General features: G+C 42.8%; 1 protein-coding gene across 8 annotated transcripts in view; it reads left to right on the top strand.

Annotated features, from left to right (window-relative positions):
- Positions 1 to 18,864, top strand: part of numb (NUMB endocytic adaptor protein) — a 216,142-nt gene that overhangs the window by 121,678 nt on the left and 75,600 nt on the right. For all 8 annotated transcript variants that reach the window (XM_087990200.1, XM_087990201.1, XM_087990195.1 and 5 more), the window contains exon 3: positions 14,167 to 14,241. In XM_087990200.1, coding sequence (XP_087846326.1) covers positions 14,167 to 14,241 — 75 coding nt within the window. The remainder of the gene's footprint in view (positions 1 to 14,166; positions 14,242 to 18,864) is intronic.

The following is an 18,864-nucleotide window of genomic DNA, read 5'->3' as shown; positions in this document are numbered from 1 at the left end:
AGGGCGGCTCTGATGCCCACTTGCAACGTGTTAAAGGCATCACCTTTTCTCTACTTTGGCATTCTCTCACACTTCAGGATACCAAGTCATTCTGGATTTTAAAAAAAGCACAATGCTTGTCATCTGATGACAAGCTGTGGAAAAACAAAGCTTAAATGTTGGTGGATATTTAAGTTGAGGACACCATTTAAAAAACGCATTCCTTATGGGACGCAGTGACAAGTATTAATGCTTAATATTTAATTAATGGGTTTAATGAGGAAATTGAATGTACGTTTAGAGCCCAGTCATTTCTCTGCTGATATTCTTCTCCAACTCTGCCTCTTGCTGTTTGGAGGATACCCACAGTGGAATGATCACACCCTTTTTTGTATCTCAGCTCTAATAAATGAGCTTTGTTCCCTCAATGCTATCTTGCAATGTTAAAATAACTGCCATTCCATTTTGCTTTTTTCCTTCTTTATTGTCTGAATATCAAGCACTTGTACACACCATTTTTAAATGACAATTAAGATCAGGAGGATTTGCCTGCTACTAAGGAAAGGGCAAATTTTATTGAAGCTTTTGGCCTTGCACTTAACAGGGCAGTTTACCAATTCAAGGGCTGGCTAGAATTTAAGCTGTGTGAGAGGTGTGTGCTGATTGGTTACCAAGTGGACTTTGGTGCAAGCGCTGTCTTGGAGAATGCACAAACTGATGACTAATAGTTAATGATCGGTGATTGTACAATTAGCATTTGTGGAGGCAAAGAATTGCATCAGCAGTCAATTTAGGGTGGTTAGGCAAGCAGTGTATAGTGAAAACTATTAATACACAGGGTCCTGTGTGCACGTACATACCATGAACTCAACAAGACAGCTACTAGCCATTCCCTGTTTCTCAAGCCCTAATAGGACATATTCAGAATTTTGGTTTAACACTTTAAAGGAACTGGCAGTTAACTGTCTATCACCATCATTTGGTGCATTTTTCATGGCAGCGCTTCTACAAATCCGAATCCATTTGCTAATTGCTCAACACTTTCCTCTCAGTATAAAAGTTATTTTTCCCCTTAAATTGGTATTTTTTGAGTACAGGGAGAAATTGAGGACTGCAGATGCTGCAAACTAGAGTCGAAAAGTATGCTGCTGGAAAAGCACAGCAGGTCAGGCAGCATCCCAAGGAGCAGGAGAGTCAACGTTTCGGGCATAGGTCCTTCATCAGGAATGTGTGATGGGGAGGAAGGGACATGGCAGATAAATAGGAGGGTGGGAAAGAAGATGGGGGAAGGTAATTGGGAAGGCGATGTGCAGTTGAGTATTGTCTTGATGAGTGTAAGACAAAAAGCTTTTACAAAATAGTTGTTTTCAACAATGCTCAAGTTCTGTATGACCAAACTGCTAGTAATTAGAGGTTGTGCTCAATAATGACCTTGCACTTTGGAGCTTGTAACAATAATGGCTAATGTTGCAATTATGATGTTGATTACAGTTTGGTATTACATTTAACATGAAGTAAGCAAATTGAACTCGTGACCTATTTTGAATCCTGCCTGACAGCAAACGGAGTGATTTGGTGGTTAGACATTAAATGAGGCTCAGATCATTTTACTGAGAAAAAGGTGTTGGGTGCTTACCATGTTAATCAGGGAAAGACTGTAAATCTCAAGTCTTAGAAATTATTGAGTGTCAGGTTGGAAACATTTGTACTTTGAGTAATCAACTTTAATAAGAAAATTGGAGTCTTGATAGCTCATAAGCATTTCTGCAAGGCCCATGTGATTAAAGTTACCATGGAGGTGAAGTTTGAAAGGGTAAGGGTTTACGATATCCCTGAAAACTACACAGACAAGATTAATCTGCCAGAAATTGGGGGAGGGAGAGCTGCAAATTTCTGGAAGTCACCACACAAATGTGGGAGGGAACTTGAGCTTGGGTTGAAAAGACTGAATTCATGGGTTTAAAGGCTGGAACATGCACCTAGCAGGTGCTGGAGGAGAAGCCTCTGGGAAACAATATCCCTATGAACGCATTCTGATATTAAAGTTACCGTGCTCAGAAAGGTGACTAGGAATCAACTTACTGTCACCATGAGAATAAGCAAACCTACAAAGCATTGGGTCATATCTAAGCTCCTATGATCCTCTGTTCATTGGCAATTAAGCTATTCTCTGGAGGAAGCAGATTCATAAGTAACATCATCCTCAATGACAGGAAGCTCTGCATGTCAGAATAAAAGGCAAGACTGAAGTAGGTGCTTGATACATCTTCGAGGAGAAAGTGAGGTCTGCAGACGCTGGAGATCAAAGCTGAAACTTTATTGCTGGAACAGCACAGCAGGTCAGGCAGCATCTAGGGAACAGAAGATTCGACGTTTCGGGCACATGCCCTTCAGGAATGAGCAGAGAGTGTTCAGCAGGAGAAGATAAAAGGTAGGGAGGAGGGACTTGGAGGAGGGGCGTTGGAAATGTGATAGGTGGAAAGAGGTCAAGGTGAAGGTGATAGGTCGGAGTAGGGTGGAGGCGGAGAGGTCAAGAAGAAGACTGCAGGTCAGGAAGGCGGTGCCGGGCTGGAGGGATTCGGCTGAGACAAGGTGGGGGGAGGGGGGATGAAGAAACTGGTGAAGTCCAAGTTCATCCCCTGTGGTTGGAGGGTTCCCAGTCGGAAGATAAGACGCTCCTCCTCCGACCGTCGCGTTGTTGTGGTTTGGCGGTGGATGAGTTCAATGACTTGCATATCCTCGGTGGAGTGGGAGGGGGAGTTGAAATGCTGTGCTACAGGGTGATTGGGTTGGTTCGTCCGGGTGGCCCAGAGGTGCTCTCTGAATCGCTCCGCAAGTAGGCGGCCTGTCTCGCCAATATAGAGGAGGCCACACCGGCTGCAGCGGATGCAGTAGATAATGTGGGTGGAGGTGCAGGTGAATCTGTGGCGGATATGGAAGTTTCCTTTGGGGCCTTGGAGAGAAGTGAGGGGGGAGGTGTGGGCGCAAGTGTTGCACCTCCTGCGGTTGCAAGGGAAGGTGCCGGGAGTGGAGGTTGGGTTGGTGGGGGGTATGGATCTGACAAGGGAGTCGCGGAGGGAGTGGTCTCTACGGAAAGCTGATAGGGGAGGGGAGGGAAATATATCCTTGGTGGTGGGGTCCGTTTGGAGGTGGCGGAAGTGACGGCGGATGATGCGCTGTACATGGAGATTGGTGGGGTGGTAGGTGAGGACCAGTGGGGTTCTGTCCTGGTGGCGGTTGGAGGGGCGGGGCTCAAGGGCGGAGGAGCGGGAAGTGGAGGAGATGCGGTGGAGGGCATCGTCGATCACGTCGGGGGGGAAATTGCGGTCCTTGAAGAAGGAGGCCGTCTGTGTTGTGCGTATTTTGAACTGGTCCTCCTGGGAGCAGATGCGGCAGAGACGAAGGAATTGGGAGAATGGGATGGCGTTTTTACAGGGGGCGGGGTGGGAGGAGGTGTAGTCCAGGTAGCTGTGGGAGTCGGTCGGTTTGTAGTAGATGTCCGTGTTGATTCGGTCGTCTGAGATAGAAACAGAAAGGTCTAGGAAGGGGAGGGAGGAGTCCGAGACTGTCCAGGTGAATTTGAGGTCGGGGTGGAAGGTGTTAGTGTAGTGGATGAACTGTTCAACCTCCTCGTGGGAGCACGAGGTAGCGCCGATACAGTCATCAATGTAGCGGAGGAAAAGATGGGGGGTGGGGCCAGTGTAGTTGCGGAAGATGGATTGTTCCACATACCCTACGAAGAGGCAGGCATAGCTGGGGCCCATGCGGGTGCCCATGGCTACTCCTTTTGTTTGGAGAAAGTGGGAGGATTGGAAAGAAAAGTTGTTCAGGGTGAGGACCAGTTCAGTCAGTCGAAGGAGGGTGTCGGTGGAAGGGTACTGGGTGGTACGGCGGGAAAGCACTCCGCTTCTTCCTTTCCACCTATCACATTTCCAACGCCCCTCCTCCAAGTCCCTCCTCCCTACCTTTTATCTTCTCCTGCTGAACACTCTCTGCTCATTCCTGAAGAAGGGCATGTGCCCGAAACGTCGAATCTTCTGTTCCCTAGATGCTGCCTGACCTGCTGTGCTGTTCCAGCAATAAAGTTTCAGCTTGATACATCTTGGCATCCTCTTGAGACCGAGCATCACAGATGCCAGTCTTCAGGCAGTTTGATTCACTCGGTGATATAAAGAAATGAATGGAAGTCTGGATAAGGACCCTGACAATATTCCAACAATAGTTCCAAAGTCATGTGGTTTTGGAGGTGTGGGTGATGTTGGAAGTTCAATTATCTAAGCCAAGGGCATTGCAGCAGAAGTTCTGAGGACCCTACTATCTTCAGCTGCTTCATCAATGACTTTGCCTTGATCATAAGGTCAGACGTGGGAATATTTGCACCAAGTCACTATTTGTGACTTCTGAGATACTGACCTGCACATACAAATATGCAACAAAATCAGGATATCTTGGGTTGATGAGGGACAAATTCATAGTACACAAGTGCCAAGCCATAACACTCTACAATTTGAAAGAATCTAATCCTTTCTCCCTGGCCTTCAGAAACATTACCATTGCCGAATCCATCACTATCCTTACTATTAACTGAAAACTGAACTGGGCCAGTCATATAAATACTGTGGCTACAAGACCAGGTCAGAAGCTAGGAATTCTGTGATGTATAACTCCTGACTTCCCAAAATTGGTTCACTATCTACAAAGTCAGGTCCGCGATAGAATGCTCCTCACTTTCCTGGTCGAGTACAGCTCCAACGAACCTCAACCTTAAAACCCCATCAGCCTTCATTCCCTCCATCATAGAGGTGCAGCAGTATCTGCAATATGCACTACAGGCCCTCACACAGGCTACTCTGCCAATGCCTTTCAAATATACAACCACTACCTTTTAGAAGGATAAAGGCAGCAGGTACATGGGAACACCACCATCCTGACTTGGAAATTTGTCACCATCTGTCCATTTGGCCAAAATCCCAGAATTCCTTATGGCACAGTGTGTATACCTGCACCCCAAGGGCTGCAATGTATTCTCATGGCGCCAGCAAGTTGATTCCTCGTCACCTTTCTGAGCTTGGTAACTTCTAATCTCAAAACTTATTCAGAGGGGTGTTGTTTCCTAGACACTCCTCCTCCAGCACCAGTGAGGTAAATCTTTCAGCTCCCCACATATTTTCAGGAAACTCTGGATGTGCCACAGCCAGCGATGCTCGCGTTTTGTGAGTGAATTTTTAATAAACTACAACAAGCTTTAAAGATCACTCGATTAATTAGCCTCTAGTGTTGATGATGGCTAACTGCTTTATAGGGAAAGTCAACTTCAAACTGAAGCTGATGTAGTTTGTAACATTTAAAATTCCTGATGATTATCCACTATTATTATTGTGCTCCAGGAAGAATTATTCATCTGTGTATTTTTAGGTAATGGTTCCGGGTTTCCATGTTAAAGCAGGAAACTAGAGGGTACTATTGTGTTTGATGGAAGTTCTTTTGAAACAGATTACTGCCCTTCAGAACACAAAACAGAATTTCAAGCCGCCTCCTGAAATTACCAAAACCTGGTTTTAACATGGTTTATTTGCTCATTGGCAGAGTGAATAGAAACTTGTTGAGATGTTGGTCCAAGGTAGGAACCCTGTTTATACTGAGAGACAGCATTTAGCTGAGGAATTTCAGGGATGAAGGATAGCCCTAGCAAGGAGTCTACAGGTGACTCTCTTGAGGGCAAGGTGCTCCAGATGTGGCAAAGTGAGGATCAGCCGAGCAAGTGTATGATGGAGGACCGGCATTAGAGGAGGATGATATGCTTGACTGTTGAAGACTGAAGGAAGGACAAGTGGAAATTGTGCAACATGATTGGTTACTGAAGAAAATAGTTGGAACTGTGGGAATGGTGCCTGTTTAGAACATTTGGAAAGCAATACTTAGCGACAGAGAGAGTCACTCAAAATGCAACTAGTGTGGTGACCAGAGGAGTTGAACGTTGATCATTTTAATAGAAATACAATCAACTGAGCAGACATGGGTAAGATGAGTCCAAAGAGGGTGATTGGGAGTTCACAAAGAAACCAGTGTTTTCAATGTTAGGACAGGGGAAGCCCTTGGTAGGGGGTTGACTTGGTTGACAAGTTAAATGAAGAGATGGTCTTATCTTTCAAGGAAAAAGACAAAAGTCTTTCTGTACAGTGCAAACCCATAATCTGGAGTTTAAAAGTAATAACATATCTAAAAATGTCCATAACTTTTTCATTTTAACCTTTAGGATCCTAAGCATGTGCCATATATTGCAGCATGTGTTCCCTAAGATGGACTGAACAGGGTTATAATTGATATAGTACATCATGTATGATCAGAATTCATGTAACATGTATGCAGGAGAAGGAGTGTTTGATGCACAGCGATTGTCAAAAGATACGTTGTAATATTTCAATATGCTTTACAGATATGTAGAAGCATAGGACTCGGGAGCAGATGTAGGCCATTTGACCCCTCAAATCTGCGAAGCCATTCAATAAAACCATGGCTGATTTGGTAGTTTCAACCCCAATTTTCTGTCTGCCTCCATAGCTCTCAACTCTCTGGTCCTTCAGAAATCTATTGAATTCAACCATGAATATGTTCAGTGACCTCCACTGCTCTCTGGGGAATAAAGTTCCATGGACACTCAACCTTCATTGCCTTATTCCCACGATCCTTGTTTTATGCTATAAGTGTGCGGCACTGAAACTAGCTGTTGAATATTGGATGATTTAATTGTTGGAGCTTGCTTTGTAATGATTTCTGGACTGTTAAGATTGCTCAAAGCTCCCTGTCTCTGGACTGATTAATTCTGATGTCCATTAAGTAAATTACAGCAGGGAACTTCCTGCAGGATAATTCTTATGAAAGGCATCAGAACAACGATTTTACAGCATAAGAGGCAGGAACACTGGAGCATTCAAAAATCAGAATTTGTATGTTTCTTAATGATGTGACAAATCGTGTTAACACGTGTGGTCCCTGTAAAGGGAGATGATGGCATAATGGTAATATCACTGGGCTAGTAATCCAGAGATTCAGACTCCTGTCCTGAAGATACCAGCTTCAAGCTCACCAGAGTTGCTGGTAGCATTCAAATTTCAATTAATGAAAAAAATCTGCAACTGGCTGTTAAGCTATTGATTGTCATTAAAAACACATCTGTTCAATAATTTCTCATTAGGGACATAAATCTGTTGGCCCTATTTTGAATTTTTCAGTCAACTTGCTTAAAGATGTTTCTCACCCCACTGCAGCAGGTGGGACACTAGTCTGACCAATACGTGACTGCAGACCCACAGATTCTTAAATGTTCACTGAAATGACCGAACAAGCTGCTCAGCTTAAGATGGGCAATAGTGCCTACTTTCTACAGGAGGAAAGAAATCCCTTTTTGTGTAATCAGTGTCTCCAGTTGCGTGATATTAACAGCATTCCAAACCAAAAAAAAAATTTGCTTGAATTCTAATACTTTTTTGAAAGATTTGTTTGAGGCTGACTGAATTATTCAACTAACCTCCTTATGGGAATAACCGCTGGAATAATTGTGAGGATTATTGCATGTTCCAGCAAAAGTGGAACAGCCACAACCTGCGAACGATGTGTGGGCTGTTGTTGAAATGTTTTACATGATCAAGTATTTAACAAATGTACAAATCATACTCCAATGCAAAGCATTTATACTGCCAAAATATTTTAATTTTAAAAATCCAGTTGATATTTTGTGCCACCACCCTATTTCTGTCATCATGTTCTACACATCCTCCTCTTTCATTGTGGGATATGTCAGGTCATGCAAATTCCCAGACCGTTCCCAACATACTTTATCTGACATGTTTTGCTCTTCACTTTCAAATCCATTACAACCAAGCAAGAATAATTGCCCATTTCATACTGTGCTACTGTAGTTTGCAATTCTGGCATCTACCCCACCAAAGTGGACAACAGCCTACATATGTGCTGTGCATGAAAAAAAGGACAAATCCAATCCGGCTAATTACTATTCTATCTGGCTACTTTCGAATACAAGTCAAATGATAGATGGTACTTTCAAGCAGCTCCGACTCCTACCATCAATCAGCCAGAAGTTGATGATTCAGTTTGGATTCTGCTAATTCTAAAAAATTATTCTATATTTATAATCAACCTGTTCAATATGAATCTCTGAAATATTCCGGACTACAACACAGGCCTCTTGGTTCAGGAGTAGGGACACTACCATTGTGTCACAAGGGCCCTTAATTAAGAATTACTTACACTTGCAATTCCCCAGTTACTGAAGCAGTCTGTGAGAGAATAAAGAGGTCCTCTTTTGGAATGGCAACCAGTGACTAATGGAATTCATCAGGAGTCAGTACTGGGATTACAACAATTCATGTTATACGTTAATGATCTTGATGAAGGAACTGAGACCATTGTTTCTAGGCTTGCAGATGACACAGGTCGAGGGATAGATAGTGTTGAAGAAGCAGGAAGGCTGCAGAAGGACTTGGAAAGGCTAGGAGAGTGAGAGATGATGCGGTAGATATACTGTGGGAAAATGTGAGGTTATGCACTTTGGTATAAAAAATAGATTAGATTCGATTCCTTACAGTGAGGAAACAGGCCCCAAAGCCCAACAAGTCCACACCGACCCTCCAAAGAATAACCTACCCAGACCCATTTCCCTCTGACTAATGTACCTAACACTATGGGCAATTTGGCATGGCCATTTCACCTGACCTGCACATCTTTGGACTGTGGGAGGAAACTGGAGCACCCGGAGGAAACCCACGCAGACACGGGGAGAATGTGCAAACTCCACACAGACAGTCACCTGAGGCTGGATTGAACCTGGGACCCTGGTGCTGTAAGGCAGCAGTGCTAACCACTAAGCCACCGTGCTGCTCCAAAGAGGGGCATTGAGGTATAAACTTCTCTTGAAATGGGGAAAGGCTTCAGAAATCTGAAGCACAAATGGACTTGGGAATCCTAGTTCAGGATTCTGTTCAGATTAACATGCAGATTCAGTTGGCAGTTAGGAAGGCAACTGCAATGTTGGCTTTCATTTTAACAGGGCGAGAGTACTCGAGCAAGGATACATGACTGTGGCTGTATAAAATTCTGGTCAGACAGAATTTGGAGTATTGTGAGCAGTTTTGCACCCGTGTCAAAGTAGGGATGTGCTGCCTTTGGCGAGGGTTCATACAAGGTTTACAAGAATGATCCCATCTAAGGAATGGTTGAGGACTCTGCTCAGTACTCATAGAGCACAGAAGCAGACCTATCAGTCCATTTCATCCGTGCTAACCAGATTTTCAAAAGCAAACTAGTCCCACTTGCCTGCATTTGGGCATAAACTTCCAAAACCTTTTCAATTCATGTATCTATCCAAATGTCTTTTAAATGTTGTAACTGTACTGCATCGACACTTCCTGTGGCAGTTCATTCAACATACAAACCAACCTGTGTGAAAAAGTTGCCCCTTAAGTCCTCTTTAAATCTTGTTCTTTTCACCTTAACAGTGTGTCCCTTAGTTTTAAACTGCCCCACTCTAGGGAAAAGAACGTTGCCATTCAACTTATTTATGCCCCTGGTGTTGAAGGGCACCCACAGTATTGTTTCAAAGGACCTTCAAGCATTCTGAGTCGTGATATATATTCTATAGGTATATCAGGAATAAAAGAATGACCAGAGTAAGATTAGAGCCAGTCAAGGATAGTAGTGGGAAGTTGTGTGTGGAGTCAGAGGAGATAGGGGAAGCACTAAATGACACTGGAAAAAAGACAGTGTTGTCGAGGAGAATACTGAGATACACAAGGAGGTGTTAGCGATTCTGCAAAGTGTGCAAATATCTAAGCACCCGAGCCGAATGGGACTTATCCAAGGATTCTCTGGGAAGCCAAGGAGGAGATTGCAGAGCCTTTGGCTTTGATCTTTGTCATTGTCTAAGGAATATACCAGAAGACAGGAGGATAGCAAATGTTCTTCTCTTGTTCAAGAAAAGGAATAGAAACAACCCTGGTAATTATAGACCAGTGAGCCTTACTTCGGTTGTGGGCAAAGTGTTGGAAAGAATTATAAAAGTTAGGATTTATAATCATATAGAAAGAAATAAGTTGCTTAGGGATGATCAGTATGGTTTTGTGAAGGGTAGGTTGAGCCTAACAAACCTTATTGAGTTCTTTGAGATGGTAACCTAACAGGTTGATGTGGTGTATATGGGTTTCAGTAAGGCATTTGATAAGCTTCCATACGGCAGGCCATTGCACAAAATATGGAGACATAGGATTGACTGCGATTTAGTGGTTGAGATCAGAAATTGGCTAGCTGAAAGAAGTTAGAGGGTGGTGGTTGATGGGAGATGTTCATCCTAGTGGTGTTTTGCATTGTCATTTATATAAATGACGTAGATGAGGGCGTAGAAGGATGGGTTAGTTAATTTGCGGGTGACACTAAGATTGTTGGAGTTGTGGATAGTGCGGAATGAAGTTGTAGGTTACGGATAAACATAAATAAGCTGGAGAGCTGGGCTGAGACATGGCAAAGGAGTTTAATGCAGAAAGGTGTGAGGTGATTCACTTTGGAAGGTGCAACAGGAAACCAGAATACTGGGCTAATAATAAGATTGTTGGTAATGTGGATGAGCAGATAGATCTCTATGTCCATGTACATAGATCCCTGAAAGTTGCCACCCAGGTTGTTAAGAGGGCGTATAGGGTGTTAGCTTTTATCGGTAGAAGAATTGAGTTTTGCAGCTATGAGGCCATGCTGCAGCTGTACAAAACACTGATGCGGCCGCACTTGGAGTTTTGCATACGGTTCTGGTCACTGCATTCTAGAAAGGAAGTCGAAGCATTGGAAAGGGTTCAGAGGAGCTTTATCAGGATGTTGCCTGGTATGGAAGGAAGGTCTTTTGAGGAAAGGCTGAGGGACTTGAGGCTGTTTTCATCGAGGGCTGAAGGGCCTGTACTGTGCTGTAATGTTCTGTGTGTTTTATTTCAAGTTCATGGCAGTGGCAGGTGGTGGTGTTCCATACATCTGCTGTCCTAGTCTTTCTCGGTGACCAAGATCACAGGTTTGGAAGGTGCTGTCAAAGGATAATTTGGTGAGGTGCTGTAGTGAAGTTTGTAGATGGTACACAGTGCTGCTGCTGTGCATCAGTATTGAAGGGAATTAATGTTGAGAGGTGGTGGATTGGGTATTTAACAGACTGCTTCATCCTGGATGATTTTGAGCTTATCAAATATTGTTTGAACTACACTGTTCCTGGCAAGTGGAGAGTGTTCATGTCAAGAATATTCGTCATTCTCCTAGCTTTGCCTTGTACGTGGTGGTCAGGTTTTGGGGAGAGATGATGATTTACTCATTGCGGTAATCCTAGCCTCTGATTTGTCCTTGTAGCCATAATGTTTATATTTGATGAATTGAGTTCATCTACCAGTTGATGGTGCCCCCCCCCCCCCCCCCCCCCCCCCCCCACAATGATGCTGGGAGTTGGTGGTTCAGCATTGCACCTCAAGTGATGATAGTTAGGTTTGTTCTTGTTAGAATTGGTCGTTGTACGGCACTTGTGTGACATTACTGCCATTTATGAACAAGGCTTCTCAATCCTGGTCCTGCTGCATATTTGCATGGACTGTTTCAATTGGGAGAAACAGTATGTTAGGAGCTTTGTCTTAGTCAATTCAATTCACTCCACGTGATATCAAGCCACGGTTGGAGACACTGGATACTGCAAAGGCTGCAGGCCATGACACAATTCCAGCAGTTCGTTATTACTGAAGGCTTGTGCTGCAGAACTTGCTGCTCCCCTAGTCGAGCTGTTCCAGTACAGTTACAACACTGGCATCTGCATGACAATGTGGAAAATTGTTCACATATGTCCTGTACATAAAAAGCAGGACAAATCCAACCTGGCCAACTACCACCCCGTCAGGTAACTTTGGTTATCAGTGAAGTGCTATCAAGCAGCAACTGCTCAACAATAACCGGCTCAGTGGTGCCCACTTTGGGGTTCTGCTGGAGTCATTCAGCTCCTGACCTTATTCCAGCCTTGGATCAAAATGGACAATAGATCTGAATTCCAAGATGAGGTGACAGTGACAGCACTTGACATGAAGGCTGCATTTGACCAAGTGTGGCATCAAGGAGCCCGAACAAAACTGGAATCAATAATGATCAGGCCCAGAGGATTTATCCACCTTAATGCACTTTAAGGCTGCAAACACCTCCTCTCTGGTAATATGTATGAAGTCCAAAACATTCTCACTTGTTTCCCTTAGTCATAACTTCGTTAAAACTAAGAGATTTATGGTCACTGGACCCAAAGTGCTGTCCAACTAACACTTGAGTCACTTGCTTGACCTTGTTTCCTAAGAGGAGGTCCAGTGTTGCATCCTCCTGAGTAGGGCCCTCTAAACATTGATTTAGGAAACTTTCTTGGACATATTTGACAAATCCCACCCATCCGGGCCTTTGACACTCAGGGAGGCCTGGCCCAGTCAATATATGGGAAATTAAAATCTCCAACCAACACTGTTCTGGTATTGCTCCAGTATCTGCAATTTCTGTACACATCTGCCCCTCTAATACCCACTGGCTATTTGGGGGCCTATAATCCATTCCCAAACAAATGACCATTCACTTCTGTTTCTAAGTTCTAACCATATGGCCTTATTTGATGACCCCTTAAGAGTATCCCCTCTAAGTATGGTTGTTATGTCCTCCCTTATCAAAAGGGCATCTCCCCCTCCTCATTTACTTCTCCTTCTGTCACGCATGGAGCTTCTCTATCCTGGAACACTGAGCTGCCAGTCCTGCCCTTCTCTCTGCCATGTTTCTGTTATGGCTATAATATCCCAGTCCCCAGAGCCAATCCATGCTCTGAGTTTGTCTGCCTTACCAGTTAGGCCTCGTGCGTTGAAATAAATGCACTTTAAACCAGAAGTGTTTTCCCTCTTTTTACTGTATCCCGGCTGTCCTGAATAGTAAACTTGCTCTCAATGACTAGTATATTCTCCCTGACTTGATGGCCCCTCTATTATTTTGTCCCCACCCCTGCCAAAATAGTGTTACTTGGGAGGGTTTAAACTAACAAATTCCTTGCAAGAATATTTGTCCCCTTCTGGATAAAGTGCCAAGCTGTCCTGCAGGTCACCTCTACCCCAGAAGAGATCCGAATAATCCAAGAACTGAAAACTCTGCCCTCCACATCAGCCACTCAGTCACACATTTATCTGGTCTATCTTTCTATTTCTATCCTCGCTGGTGAATGCATTGGGAGTAATCTGGAGATCACTACCCTTAGGTCCTACTTTTTAGCTTCTTTCCTAACTCCCAGTATTGTACTAACTTCTCAGGACCCCATCCCTTTGCCTACCTATGTCATTTGTACCAACTTGCATAATGACTTCTGGCTGTTAACCTTTCCCCTTCAGAATGTTCTGCAACCCTTTGGAGACATCTTTAACCCTCCCACCCAGCAGCCAGCACACCGTTCTGGTGTCTCTTCAGTAGCCACAGAACCTCCTGGTCTGACCCTCTCACAATTGTGTCTCCTATCAGTATCACTTTGTCTTATTGCACCCTTTCCCTCTGAGTCTCAGAGCTGGTCACAGTGCCACTGGCCTGACTGCTGCTGTTAGCCCCTGAAAGGTCATTCCCCACAACAGTATTCAGAGCGGTATACTTGTTATTGAGGGGAATGGCCACACGAAAAACCTGCACTGGCCAAGACTAAAAAAGAACTTTGTGTTTTTGTGACAGTAAGTTCATTTTATGCATGATTTATATCAGTGGTATTCCTTTCTCTCCTCCCCTACCCTTCAAATCAATTTTAATAGGCATAGACTTCCAACGCTTGCATCCAACCTCCAAAAACTTGCCAAAGTTTTTATTGACTTTTGAACCATTACCATTTAATCCAACCCATCTGAAACTCTCACCTACAATTTCATTGCAAGTCTGGAGCATGCATATTTCTAAATCAGACCTGCAATGAAGGTCGAGTTTGCAGCTGGCTAATGTACAGATGGGGAATAATGTTGGATTCATTTGTAGCATATAGTAAAGTATACTCCTTCAATGAAGCAAGCAAGGAGCCCATGGTGATTTTATCTGAAACTAAATTTGCTGAAATCTGGTAGCGTATGTCACAGGCTGATCCAAACTTTGACCTTTATTTTCTTTTTCCAGTATTTAGGCCACGTGGAGGTAGATGAATCTCGAGGGATGCACATCTGTGAGGAAGCTGTAAAGAGACTGAAATCTGTATGTATATACTTTTTTTTAAAAAACACAGTTCTTTAAAAATACTTACTGAATCTTCACATATCACTAAATCTGCAAATACTGACAATATGTTGCTTAATCTAAAACAAGGAACAAGCTGAAGTGCAAACTCCAAATTCTATGAGATGGAGGGGGTATCTAATCAAGACAACAGGGAATCAAAGTTTGACAGGAATATTTATAATAAAATAATAGGTGATCTTTTAATGAAGAAATGTTTCAGGTACAGACTAGATGCATTCCAACAAGGTAAGGCAACCAAATTCTGGGCTCCTTTGATGAGCAAGACAGAGAACATGATGAAAAAGAAGGTGATATCAGGTAAAGTCTTCAGATGAGAACCAGGCCAAACACAAGTTAACTAGGGCAATGAAGAGGGTAGTATGACTGGCAAAGGCTGGATCTGGGAATCGAATGGCAGTTGCCATGAAAGGGAACTCCAAAATCTTCTACCAGCATATAAACAATGTGGGTTTTAATTAGCCTGGTGAAACTATTAGATGCAAAGAAGATGAGATTTATCTTGAGGCACAAGATGAAGCTAGATGAGTAATGAGCACTTCATTGCACATGCTAACAAAGTGTTTGTAGAGGGGCAGATGGTAAGAGCCAATGGTTGGGGTGAGATTTGATTGACAGGATGTTCTGGGAAGGCTGCAAAATGTCAAATGGATAAATGTGTCTGGATGGTTTATATCCCAATCACTAAGGGAAGTGTCTGCAGGGCTTCCAATCTTGCAATCTTCCTCAGATGTAGGGCAATGAGTGGAGAGTGGCAAATACAACTTGCTGCAGAATAGATATGAGGACATTCCTAGTAAATACAGGCCAAATACAGTTGTGGATAACTTTTGGAAGCTTAGATTCTGGGGAAAAGACTCAGAACTGTTCAAGTGCCTGGTAATTTAGTTAAGGAAAAGCAGCATGATTTTGTATAAAGGAGATCATACCTGACGAATGCAGTTGCATTTTTTGATGAAGAGAGTACAGCAAATGTGGTCGGGACTTTAAGAAAACGTTGACAAAAACATCGCATAAAAGGCTGGCAAGTATAATTGTGATTCATGGACGAGCAGGATCAGTGATAGATTTGAGTTTTAACAAAAAAAATGGACATTAGGACTGCAATACAGTGTGGTCTTAGAGAGTGGGCAGATAGGTGGCAAATGGAATTTATACAGAGCAACATGAGCTGTACAGGTACAGAGAGACAATACAGTCTTTATAGCACAGTCCTAAAAATTGATTAGGAACCAAAGAGCTATGTTACATGTTTATCATCTTTGGATGTGGCAAGACATACCAAGAAAGTGGTTAGCAAAGCATATGGGACCTGAGCTTTATAACTAAAGTGATTGAGTATAAAAACAAGGAAGTTCCATAAACCACCTGTGCTGAAACTTCAGAGAATTCTGAAGATTGTGAGACTTATAGAATACAGGAAAAGAGAACAAAGAAACTAATGTGGGAAGGGGAGACTAGAATATGTATGCAATCAAGGCAAAGAATTTTAATAACAGACTGCAGGAACTTCTACAGCTACGTAAAAAGGAAGGATATTGCTAAATCAAATGTGGGTACATTATTCGCACAAGATAATTTGAAATGGGGAATAAAGAAATGGCAGAGTAGCTGAATGATTACTTTTTGCTGGTTTCCATTTGGAAGTTACCAGGAATCTCCCAGAATTAGAGATCCAATTGAAGGAAATTAGCATGAGGAAGAAGATTGTGCTAGACAAACTAATGGGGCTGAAGATCAATAAATCCCCAGGACCTGATGGTCTACATCCTAGAGTGCTGTAGGAGGTAGATATCATGATGATCACTAAATTGGTGATTTATCTTCTAAAGTTATGTATAGATGGACTCTCAAATGCTTCCTATGGATTAGCAGTATTACCCCACCTTATAAGAACAGACCGAGAAATAAAGTAGGAAACTATAGGCCTGTTAACCTGACAACAGGAGGAGTAAAAGTGCTTGAGTCTATTATAAAGGAAAGGATAAATAGACATCTCGATGACAATAATGATCCGATAGCAATATGGCATAGTCAGCATGGATTGGTGAATGGGAAATCATGTTTGGCAAACTTTATTGGAGTTTTTTGAAGATGTTATGAGCGCAACTGATAAAGCAGAACCAATGGAAATAATATTCTTAGATTTTCATAAAGTTTTTTATAAAGTCCCCCACAGGAGGTTGATTAGAAGGATTAAAGCACATGAGAAAGGACGCAATGTATTGACATGCATTATTGATTGGCTAACAGGAGAAAACATTAGGAATAAAATGAGTCATTCTGAGCAATGGGGTACTGCAAGAATCTGTACTTGGGGTCCCTGCTGTGTACAATATATGTCAATGATTTGAAGGTAGGGAACCAGATGTAATATTGCCACATTTGCAGATAATACAAAGCTAATTGGAAATATATGTTCTGAGGAAAATATAAAGCTGCTTCAGCAGGGTTTAGACAGGCTTAGCGATTAGGCAAGAACGGCGCAGATGGAATATAATGTGGAAAAATGTGTGTTATCCACATTGGTAGGAGAAGCAGTTGCACAGAGTATTTCTTAAATGTTAAGAGGTTGGAAAGTGTAGATGTATAAAGGGATTTGTGTGTCCTTGTTAAGTCACTGAAGGCTAACATATGGGTGCAGCAAGCTAATAGGAGGGATAAAGGAACATTAGATTTATTGGAAGAAGATTTGAGCACAGAAGTAATGAAGTTTTGCTTCAGTTGTTAGACGGCACTTGGAGTACTGTGTACAGTTGTATTCTCCTTATTTCAGGAAGGATATTATTGCTATAGAATGAATGCAGGGAAGGTTCACCAGATTTGTTCCTTGAATGGAGGATTGGGCAAACTGGGCCTGTACTCTCTAACACTTCAAACAATGAGAAGTGATCACATTGAAACTTGCAAAATACTTAGAGATAGATGAGGTTGATACAGGTAAAATCTTTCCCCTGGTTAGGGAGTCTAGAAACTAGAAGGGCCAATATAAAAGTAAGGGATATACCATTTGGATCTGAGACAAGGGGTTTATTATTTACTCAGAGAACATAGAATGTTACAATGCAGTACAGGCCCTTTGGCCCTCGATGTTGCGCCGACCTGTGAAAATAATCTGATGCCCATCTAGCCTACACCATTTCATTATTATCCATATGTATGTCCAGTGCCCATTTAAATGCCCTTAACGTCGGCAAGTCTACTACCAGTAGCAGGAAGGCAGTTCCACCCCTACTACTCTGAGTAAAGAAACTACCCCGATATTTGTCCGAAATCTATCACCCCTCAATTTAAAGCAATGCCCCCTCATGTTACCCTTCACCGTCCAAGGTAAAAGGCTCTCACTGTCCACCTTATCTAATCCTCTGATTATCTTATATGTCTCAATTACCTCTCAACCTTCATCTATCCAACAAAAACAGCCTCAGCCTTTCCTCGTAAGACCGACCTTCCATACCTGGTTTTGGAGATGCTGGTGTTGGACTGGGGTGGACAAAGTTAAAAATCAGACAACACCAGGTTATAGTCCAACAGGTTTATTTGGAAGCACTAGCTTTCAGAACGCTGCTCCTTCATCGGGTGGTTGTGGAGCATAAGATTATAAGACACAGAATTTATAGCAAAAGTCTCCAGTGCGATGCAAATGAAATTATATACTGAAAAAGACCTGGATTGATTGTTGAGTCTCTCATCTTTTAGAATAAGCATGTTCTTTCATGGTCATTTTAAAAGATGAGAGACTTAACAATCAATCCAGACCTTTTTCAGTATATAATTTCAGTTGCATTGCACTGGAAACTTTTGCTATAAATTCTGTGTCTTACAATCTTATTCTCCACAACCACCCGATGAAGAGCAGCACTCCGAAAGCTAGTGCTTCCAAATAAACCTGTTGGACTATAACCTGGTGTTCTCTGATCTTTAACTTCATGCCAGGCAACATCCTAGTAAATCTCCTCTGGCCCCATTCCAAAGCTTCCACATGCTTCCCATAATGCAGTGACGAGAATTATAGGCAGTACTCCAGGTGTGGCCTTACCAGAGTCTTGTACAGCTGAAGCATGACCTCGTGGTTCCGAAACTCAATCCCCCTACCAATAAGCGTCAATGCACCATATGCCTTCTTAACAACCCTATCAACCTGGTTGGCAACTTTCAGGGATTTATACACCTGGACGCAGAGATCTCTCTGTTTATCTACACTGTCAGGATTTCTACCATTAGCCCAGTATTCTGCATTCCTGTTACTATTTCCGAAGTGAACTACCTCACACGTTTCTGCATTAAACTCCATTTGTCACTTCTCAGCCCAGCTCTGCATGTTATCTATGTCCCTCTGTAACCCACAACAACCTTCAGCACTATCCTCAACTCTATCTACCTTAGTGCCATCTGCAAATTTACTAACCCAACCTTCTACACCAACATCCAGATTATTTATAAAAATAACAAACAGCAGTGGCCCCAAAACAAATCCTTGCAGCGCACCATCGGTAACTGAGCTCCAGGATGAACATTTCCCACCACCCTCTGTCTTCTTTCAGCTAGCCAATTTCTGATCGAAACTGCTAAATCACCTTC

This window comes from Chiloscyllium plagiosum, unplaced genomic scaffold (genome assembly GCF_037043375.1).
Source record: "Chiloscyllium plagiosum isolate Xiang-an unplaced genomic scaffold, Cpla_swu_hap1 HiC_scaffold_8, whole genome shotgun sequence".
Lineage (NCBI taxonomy): Eukaryota > Metazoa > Chordata > Chondrichthyes > Orectolobiformes > Hemiscylliidae > Chiloscyllium > Chiloscyllium plagiosum.
The sequence above is the reverse complement of the archived record's forward strand: the minus strand, read 5'-3'. Positions and strand labels throughout refer to the sequence as shown.